Source organism: Cariama cristata, unplaced genomic scaffold, assembly GCF_000690535.1.
Source record: "Cariama cristata isolate BGI_N322 unplaced genomic scaffold, ASM69053v1 scaffold36387, whole genome shotgun sequence".
Lineage (NCBI taxonomy): Eukaryota > Metazoa > Chordata > Aves > Cariamiformes > Cariamidae > Cariama > Cariama cristata.
This window is the reverse complement of record NW_009628928.1, coordinates 1-9,991: the sequence shown is the minus strand read 5'-3', so window position 1 is coordinate 9,991 and position 9,991 is coordinate 1. Positions and strand designations below refer to the sequence as shown.

Genomic DNA, 9,991 nt, shown 5'->3' with positions numbered 1-9,991 from the left:
ATCATGTACCAGTTCATTTTGAACAGGATAAAATGCCCAATTTCCTAAAAGAAGAGTAAGGCTAATTAGACAGAGGGGGTTTTTAACGATAATACGCTAGACTAGTCAATTTGAAAGCCAAACACACCGAGAGGTAGGCACTAACTAACCAAGGACATGTTTTACCAGGCAATACTCTGCATTTCAGCCTCATGCAAGCATCAACCATTTCCCCAACTCCACACGCTTCCTGGCCTAAGGACGAAGCCCCGTCAGCAGTTCTGGCTGCCCGTTCGCCTGCCGGGGCTTGGCAGTCTACTGGGTTTGGAGCGAAAAGTCAGAAACTCAGGGACAAAACGAAACCAAAAGAACTCTTTGTGCAGGCAACTCTGCCTGTGCAACCTTCACAGGAAAATTTAAAGGGCAAGTTAATGTGCTGGAATGGCATCCCACCCAATTCACACAGAGAAGTGCCTGCTTTCTACAGCCAGCTCAGGCATAATGCCGCTAATTTGGAGCTCATTCTCTGCTAGTTGCCTCCGTGGTCGGGATTTGCTCTGTACTCCAGCTGTGAACAAAGCCAGGAACAGGGAAGGGAACTTGGGAGAGTTCAAAGTCACCTTCTTAGCTTGGGTATTGTATATAATATCTATTTATCTCCCATCACACCTCATGAAGTCCCCTCCAGCCTCAGAGCCCTCTTGCAGCCGCTTCACAATCTATTCCCCCCCCCGCCGCATACAACTTCCTGCAACAGCATCCACAATTCCTCAGGTGGCCGAAGGTAAAAGAAAAGAGAGTTAGAAAACACACCAAACCGTCTACCCGCTGCAGGCAGACACCTACAGTTCACATGAAATAGCAACTTTTATTTTCTCAAATAAAATAATCCTTCCATTTCTGCTCGATCAGTTTGTGAGGGGTGGGGAGGAGCAAAAAGGAGAGGGAAGGAGCCCTGCTCAGACAAGTTTGCTATCAGACCTGTCCTCACAGTTACGAATCCACATCAGACCGAACCCTTTTTCAATGAAAGAAAATAAAAGCTATTGGCAACTCTTGATCCCAGAAGGAAAGAGCTGTTCTCTATCAGGCACTCTGAATTGTTTAGCATCAGTATTCAATGAAAAAGCATGATTAGAAAAATCCCAGATTTCTGATGAAAAATATCCAGACAAGCAACAATGTTTAACAGGGCTGGGGTAAAACCCATGGCATGGGATGGTACTCTGAGCTCAAAGAGCTGTTTCTGGAATTCAGGGGCACGACTGAGAAAGGAGGAGATCCCCAGCAACACTCTTGGAGGATCAACGGGCAGGACAAGAGCAAAGGAGGAAACTCCCAAGACAGCTCCTCGATGAGCGATATGCCAGAAGTGAATCCTCGCTGCAGACTATGGCTCTTTGATCGTACCCTGCTGCAGTTTGGCCAGGTTAATCATTCATTAACATTTCGTTTCTCCTCTCTCTCGGTACCAGTTGGACCAGGATGTCCTACAAACCCCACTGCAGAGCTAAGGGGAGGCACAGAGTGCCACGTTTTAATGTGAATTGAGGTGGGAACATTACAAATTCACCAGGGGTTGTCTCAGATGCAGAGACTAAAATCTTCAACAGTGAAAGCTGCAGAGACAACGTGTCCAATAAGCAGGGGAGGGAGACCTTTGTTTCTGTTTCAGATCAATGCTTAATTTAAGTGAATGGAGAAGCAGCAAAGCATCAGCAATGTTCTCTCAGCCCTGACTTCCCTGTCCCAAAGCACAGGGACAGATTTGTTCGCACAAACCGATAAATTTCCCACTGGTTAAGCAAGCCACTGATAGGTTAACACATGGATCCAGGTGCAAACCCTACTAGGGGCAGGACATTGCTGGCTGTGGGAACTGTGTCCTGAAAGAACTGGCTCCTCTTTTATTTTTAAGAAACATTACTTCGCCTGAAACGCTGCAAGATGGAAACCCATCTTCCCCATCCCCAACTGCAAGTACAGTAGCCTCATTTGCTGCCTTTCTCCAAGAGAAGGAGCTTCACAGAAGCTTTCTTGCTTTCTCGGCTGTGGAACACATCTCCCTTTTTTTTTTTTTGTTTTGCTTTGTTTTGCTTTTATGTGGTCAGTTCCAATTCTAGTGATTAAAGACAAGGCTAGGCACCAGCAAATAGGGTTACTTCTTTACGATCTGAATGACATCTTCATGCTCCATCATATGGGTTAAGCCCACTCTTTGAGGGCTGTATTTTGTGCTTGTCCCCTTTAAAGCAAAATGGGGAGAAGGGTTAGGAGAAGGTCAGAGACACCCGAGGAGAGAGATTTAATTTGTTGTTAAACACTTACCCACACCAAGGCATATTTGAACTGGCTGGCTAATGATCTGTGAATACGATGGCACTGCAAGACAGACAGACAGTATGTGAGGCAGTTCAGTGACACTACTTTGCAAACAACTTGCTCAATATTCAGGAACTAGAAGCAGCTCAGATCTATGTCAGAAATTACAACAGTGACTTTTGGAGCCAGGTAACAGCACTCGAAAGAACAGAATCATAAGAATTGTTTAGGTTGGAAAGGACCTTTAAGATCATCAAGTCCAAACACAGAACACATAGGAATCACCAGTCCACAATGCCCCATTCCACTGCTTCCATGCACTTTTTAACTGGACTGCACTAAGTAATTTTTTTAAAGCTTTCACAGCAGCTAGGAAAGCAACCTGAGGCAGACAGAATCAGTAAAGGTAACAAAAGGAGAAGCCCAACTAAACACTGACATGCCCAGAGCTTTACAAAGCACAAATCATAGCAGGCTCCAAGATGAACCTGCTGCCTACAGACAAGGAAACATAAAAGATGCAGAGAAATTACCACATGCTCCACAGAGGCCCCTTTCCGTAGAATAATAGCATCTGTAAAGTCTGGTCTCTCTGCGGAGAAGCAGGAGGGGTGGAAAAAAAAAAGCAGCATTGAATTTCCATCAAGTGAATTCTAATATGCTGACACCATCTCACATTGTCTTGTGTTTACTACTCCCAAATTCCTCCTCCCGTTACACTTGCCAGCTCCCAGACAGAACAGGTATCTGGGTACTTGAAAGCATCAAATCAGTTCTGTAAACACTCCAGCACCCACAAGTACAGTTACCCACGCCACCCAGTCAACAGCTTCCTCACAATCCACCTGCTCTAACTCCATTCCAAATACTTGACTTCGGACAAACAAAACCACCCAAGTCAAAACACACCCGCTAAAATAAAACCAAACCCCTCCGCAGTTTTCTGTAAAATCCCCAAGATTTCATAGTTTAACAAGCTCATAGAAAGTTCCTTGATCTCCTCACACCCACCCAAGTTCAGAGTCACAGCTGTTCACAACCAAACAGGAACAAGTTATAGACGTGCCTTCATCACTGGGAGAAGCTGCAAGTGAATTGCAAAGCAAAAGGAGGATCAAAGGCACTCTCCTGAGTCTCAGGAGCTTGGCATGGGAATGACCAAACCCCTCACAGTAGGAACAGGAGACCTCTTCTGGGTAGTGATGGGCTGAACAGTTCATCACAGAGTGTGCATAATAAGAAAGGAAGCTGCAAACTTGCATGCTTTATTTCCTTATATCATCATGCAAAGTCTTATGAAAATTCAGCTCTTCTAGTGCAGAGAGAATAGGAGGGATGTGGTAGGATACACGCGCGGCTGGATCAGATGGAACAGAAAGCATTTCCCAAGAGCTGAAAGCTGGTTAGGGAGAGCATAATTACAGCATTTCCAGGACACAAGAGATCGCTGACAGCCAGGCATCTGAGCCCCACTGGCAGCCTGTCTGCCTTTGATGAGCAGCAGCCCTTTGTGCCTTTCAAACCTTCTGTTCAGCTAATGGTCACTTACGTCCTCGTTTCTTGGTGTAGATGCATGTAAGTGCCAGGTATTCCCAGAGCTTCTCCAGCAGGTAGTCCAGGTTTAGTTTCATGCCACAGCTGCAAAACACCAGGAACATCTCCGTGTTTACTGCTGTTGTGATTTAGAGATCCAGAAGAACAAGGTGAAGCATCTTATTAAAGCGCTAGGGAACAAGGGGATAAGTCTTTAATGATGCCAGTAAAGGAAAAACACAAGGCGGAAATAAATAGGGCTTTCAGAAGGGCAAGCAGCTTTGAAGCAGCAAAGCCCCAGTCAGATATATCAGCACTTCTAAGGAAACAAGTTAGACTGGCTTACTCTGGCCCGCAGACAGTGTGGAAAAGCCAAGCAGCCTGCCTCTCCAGGGGAAGGAAGCCTGGAAAAAGCTGCACAGCAGCTCTGCTTCTCATTCCAGCAGCTGCAGGCAGCCCTGGGAGAAGTCCCTTCTTGGGAGAAGCTGGAGAAAGGGGTATGAAATGAACCACTACACCATTCAGGCCAGCACATCAGACAGCGTGACAGGTTCCTACCTGATTACAACGCTGTGGGGTCTCCGAGCAAGACGATCCACTTCCTCCATAGATATCTGGTCAATCTTGTTATAAACCTAAGTCAAAGGAAAAACAACACACCCTTTAGGAAGTCAATTCAGCCACACTGCAAGGAAGTAATACATGTAGGTATAACAGCATCTGAGACAGAAACTCAGATCCTGTCAGCCAGAGGACAAGCCAAGGCTCTTAGTAAAACAAACTGTTAAAATTCAGAAGCCTAAAAGCAAGTTTCAGGCCTTTTAAAGTTCTCCCTTTGGGATGACTTGCACCACGTTCTCTATTATCTTTGATTTCACTGTAGACCCAGATGCTATCAAACAGAACCGTTAAGTGACCTCTGGCACAAGGGACCAGCGGTGAAAACCCAAGCGCAGAGGTTACAGCACAGGAATGGAAGGCTCCGCACCGTGGGAGCAATCCCCATGCCACCAGGACATGCAGCTCACGCTGCTCCACGGCAGGCAGCCACGAGAGGGCACAGGGAACACACACAGAGTACAGCCGCACAGCAAAAGCTTCTAAAAAGCTCCCTGTTGAGCTGTGCTTTCCACCTCTTAAACCCCAAATCATTACTGCTTTAGGAACCAGGAAGATCCAGTGTTTCCTCCACCAGAGAAGGGAGATGCTCAGTGTGGCAGAAGGCAAGCTGTTTCTGAGATACTCACATAGAGGCACGGCATGTAGACCCTGTTGCCTACAATCACGTCAATGAACTCATCAGGGGAACAATCCTCTCTGAAGAGGACCTCAGCATTGAAGATTTCTGAGGTGAACATTGTCAAGGTCCAAATCCTAACACATCTACACACCGCTGCGAGCCAAGGGACTGAGCTTGCGTGTGAAAGCCTGTTGTCAACCCAGCAAGCACCAAAGACACAGCAAGGCTGTCCCGCAGCAGCTACCACTTGACTCATGAACTGCTGACAGTTTAAAGGTGTCCTGTTTTAGGAAAGGATACTGTATTCATGGAGGATGAGCTGCACCAACTTCTCGGAGCACTGAGTCAACGTGACAGTTGAATTGAAGGAGATACCTCCACCCTTCTTCGGCTGCAGGGAAGCAATAAAACAGTAAGAACAGTCTGCAAAATCCACAGCCCCCGCTTCAGTCTGTCCAACATGAGGGGCAGCACACAGTGACCTCAGCTTTGAGTAGGCAGCCAGACACAAGTTGTGCCTGCAGCAGCCCAGGAAACCTCACCTTGAAGTAGATATTTGGTTTGCTTTTGTTCAGCCGGATTCCTACAGATTCCAGTTCTTTCTCCAACAAGGCCCTGCAAGGACACTGCACATTAGTACCTGTGAGACTGAGCACAGTCAGGTGACACCCACACCTTTCCCTTTTTAGTATCATATTGATACTAAATTGTCATAAGCTTTCACTACAACCTAAAAGCCACAACTAATGCAGGACAGAGTCTGTGGTGGAAATCTAGGTTGACATCCCTGTCTGTGAACAGCCACCCTGTGGGAATGATCCTTCAGTTGAGAAGCCCAAGCCAGTTAGCTAGCATGCTTCTAACAGTACAACCTCCATCTCGTACTCAATAGCTCAAGTACTGGTTCCCCAACACGCATGGGACACAACATTCAGGGAGCTGGCATGTTTTCTGGGCATGTGGGAGCCCTGGCCCACATCCCCACAGCTCCACACACCCAGACGCACACTCTCACCTCTGTACTTCACCCTTTGTGGCATCCAGCATCATAATAACGACGTCTGCTGTCCTGGCCACGGCTATCACCTGCCGACCTCTGCCCTTCCCTGAGAAGAGAAGAGATGGCGGCACATCAGCAAGAGAAACCAGCTACGAGTTCTGCAACGGACAGGGACTCCTGCCCTGCACAGCTGCTTGGAAGCAAGCAAAAAGATCCTGCAGTGCTGTACTGGTTGTAGGCAGCTGTTGGGGGGGGACTCTGAACAAGAGTATCTGGTCCATCCATACTCTTATGTCCCGCACAAGCCCTAACAAATACTCTTTGCTGCTGCTCCTCCACCACAGCTTACATGAGCTAGCGTGGGTAAAGCTATGAGTACAGCTGCATGGGTGGAAATGACATCTCTGCCAGCAGGACAGACATCCCCAGGCACGTGCAAGGGTAGCAGTTCCAGGCAGCAGAGACAGCTTACCCAGAACAGTGACGTGGGCCTAAGGCCCCTGTGCAGTGGGGTTACGTATACTTTCTGCTTAAAAAGGAGAGAGATCTTATTAACCAGGCCATGCTCCTCCAAGAAGAGACCATTGGAGATTTCCCAAAGTTTCCTAAGGCATCTTCCAAGATGATTTTCCTAAGCTCCATAAGGCATCTTCTGACACGACCAGCCAATCAGGGCAATGATGAAGCAGAGGCACAAAGCCAACACCTCTTCCCAGAATCAGGAGTCATGGGAGGACTGGCAGGAACTCAGGAAATTAGTCAAAAGAGGTTACTGTTCAGCTGTAATTTCCCCCTCCGCCTCTCTAGCATCTTTCTTTAGATTTCCTCTGTACCAGAAAACAGATGAGCAAGATAACACTCACGCAAGAAGGTGAGAAGTGACTGGCTTGCTTTGGCTCCCACCTCCAGAAAAGCATCTTTCTGCTACATATAGAACCTTACGTGGGCTTAGGGATAAGAATCGTGCCTCACATAAGATCAAGGACTCTAAAATTTGGAAAGCCAATGTGGGAACTATTGGCCCAGGAAACTTGCTAACATTTGGGACACCCAGGTACACTACTGAGGGCAAATCCCTACTTTACATGAACACAGAGATCAGCCAACCTTGTGCTGCTCCTTCGATGATTCCAGGTAGATCCAGCAGCTGAATATTGGCTCCTTTGTACTGAAAAGAAAAACAGAAGGACGGAGAATTGAAAGCCTCGTGCAAGGCACCTGAGCTGCCTCAAAAGCCCCAAGCACGTGCTGGGGTCCAAAGCCTGCAGAGTGGAACAGAATGAACCTGACATAGCAGGACAACTTTGCACAAAGCTGATGGCTCTGTTTTGTTGAGGCAACCTCCAGAGTGTTTCCTATGAAGCTGCGTTCAACACCACATACTGTGGTCCTGACCTCCTAAAGCATCACATGATTGCAATTTGACAAAGCACCAGAAAACAGCACAACAGTTATGTTATCCTGAGTTGGTGAAATGGAAAGGAAAGAAACAAAACCCCCTTAGTTTCTTCATCTAATGAGAAAGCACAGTAACAAGCAAGTGCCACCATCTCTTACTGAGACGGAACAGAACTGTTCAGATGTGTTGCAGATCTTACAGTACCAGGAAATAACGGGAGACTTTCTTTCATCAGCTCTGCAGGGCCATTAGCTTTCAAGCTATTGTTGCAGCAAAGTCCTCAGTAACAGCTTTAGCGACTGACTGCAGCTCACGGCTGAGTTTGGATGCGTTACAGTATTTGTGTTCGTTTTAATACCAATACAGTTATTTTCATTATTTAACTCCACTTTCAATTCTGAACCAGACTTTCTCATTACTCTTGGACACTTTTCAGTTTGATGCCCTTTATCATTTGCTCTACTGATGGATGCTTAGGCCACCACTAATAAAACTTCTCAAGGACAGGACTAGTTGTATTTTCTTTCGAAATTGATCACAGTACAGATTGCCTCTCTTAAAGCTTCATTAAAAACAAATCTGTCAGGGTTTCCAGCCATCTGGTCAATGGCGCCAATAGCGCTTATAAAAAATTCAGTTGAGAATTGTCGTATTGCTCCGGTCAGTCAAATGGCAGCATATGAAACCCCAATCAGGTAGTCAATCCTGAAGAGTTATGTAGCCTGGGGAAGTGCTAAATCAGCACTGCAGGTTGCAAAAGACCTGACACCACAAGCACTCAAGACCTCCTAAAGTTTAAAGCAGAAGTCAGCAGAGACCTTTGGATATCACTGCTTCTTAGTGGCAGCACAAGCATAACTGATGTAAACAGACACATTTGGATGTCTGGGTTTCTTACCACTACTATGCCAAAGGGAGGAGAATCCTACTCACTTCTATGACTCCTGGGATACACGTCAGGGTTGTGAACTCGTAAGACGCAGCTTCGCTGGCAGTTGAGGTCATTAAACTCAAAAACGTGGACTGAAATGCAAGAGATCAGCATCACTAGAGATACACAAATGAAAGCACCGGTAAATGTTCAGCAAAACAAGCAATGCCAAAGCGTTCCTCAGCTTTCAGAAGTTGTGTTGTGGCTGTTCCAGGCACAGGGAGTGAAGCGGTGATGGCACAGCGAGCATTTTTGCTGAACGAAGGTAAATCCCATACTCTCACCTATTTTCTCAGCAGTGCCGTGGCTGGGCAAGACCGAGTTTCAGGCTGTTACCACAGGGCACTGCACACAAAATGAAGGAGTGTTTTCCCTAGCTCTAACTTTCAGCTCTCAGTGTACAAGAATCTTCTGTTAATTCAGGGCAAGAACGTGAATGACGAAGAGAAGATGGATATCTGCTTTACAGCCACTGCTAACCACAAACTGGAAACACATGTGCCATGTGGTTAACGTAGACACTCACTGACCTTACCCACAGAAGGAAAACCGATCAGTGCCACCCGGGCATCTCCAGATTTCATCACATCAAAGCCTTCTCCTTTAGCGGCGGAGGATTTGGAGGGTTCTAGCAACTGAGCTCTGTATTTTGCAAGCTTTGCCTTCAGCAGGCCAAGGTGGTACTCAGTGGCTGGAATAACACAAAACGCAACAACTGGTTGGCAGAAAGTTGCTGATAATTCACTTCTAGAAATAAGAACCTTCCTAAAAAGAAACACTATGGATCTCTGTCAACGTCTTAACCATCACCACACACACAAGCTACCCCGTAGTTGTTCTGTAACTTTTTGAAATACTGGTCATTGAGAGCAAACCTTCTAGTAACCTGCACAGAAAGTCAGACTTGAGGGAAATAAGCAGCCAAAAATTCCTGAGGAAAAGGAGCAAACCAGAGGGAGAGCAGGTGCAGGAATGAACGGGTGAAGGCAGCCAGTTAAGGAGGGAGAGATCACAGAGGGGTTGGCCACTCCTGGGCAAAGGCCCCTCCTTACACATGGTCACATTCAGCACTCCAAAAACACAAGACTTCTTCCCCTGCTCTTGTCAAGTTTTAAAGATACATTTAACTTGGAGCTCACATGCGTGAAAGTACTTTATTGACTTATTCTTAGCAAAACACTTGAATTTACACCTGCTACAGGGGAAAAAAAAAAAAAAAAAGTAGTTGTTTCTGTAGAAGTTCTCTTTGTAACAGGGAAGGGCAAGAAGCCCAAGAGCTTATGGGATTTACTATTTTTCCTTTCCCATTATTTACCACAGCCTAAACCCTCCAGAAGCACCAAGGTACTGGGCACTCACTCTGGCAGAACCCGAGGAGAGCTCTGCTCCCCAGTCCCCTCTTTTAAATTAAGGCATTTAAACAGCAGCTCGGGGACCCTACAGCAGACAGCCCTGGGCCCCCTGCAGCACTTGGGATCCTCAGCCCAGCTCCGAGGAGCGCCGGTGGTGCTACCAGGGCACCCCAGTCTCCTCAGCGTCTCCCCAGCCTGAGGGCTCACCCTGCTGCCTCACACTTCAAGCCCCCCA

The 9,991-nt window shown here is 46.8% G+C and overlaps 1 protein-coding gene across 1 annotated transcript; it reads right to left on the bottom strand.

The window, feature by feature from the left end:
• Positions 1-830: 830 nt before the first annotated feature.
• On the bottom strand, positions 831-9,095 carry DRG2 (developmentally regulated GTP binding protein 2; the record flags this gene model as incomplete). Its single annotated transcript, XM_009704988.1, has 12 exons — positions 831-2,224; positions 2,308-2,361; positions 2,835-2,893; positions 3,851-3,939; positions 4,393-4,469; positions 5,082-5,179; positions 5,375-5,465; positions 5,617-5,689; positions 6,090-6,180; positions 7,182-7,242; positions 8,407-8,496; positions 8,935-9,095. Coding segments are annotated over 12 exons (1,031 nt in total), but the record flags the coding sequence as incomplete, so codon positions are not given.
• Between the last annotated feature and the right edge of the window lie 896 nt (positions 9,096-9,991).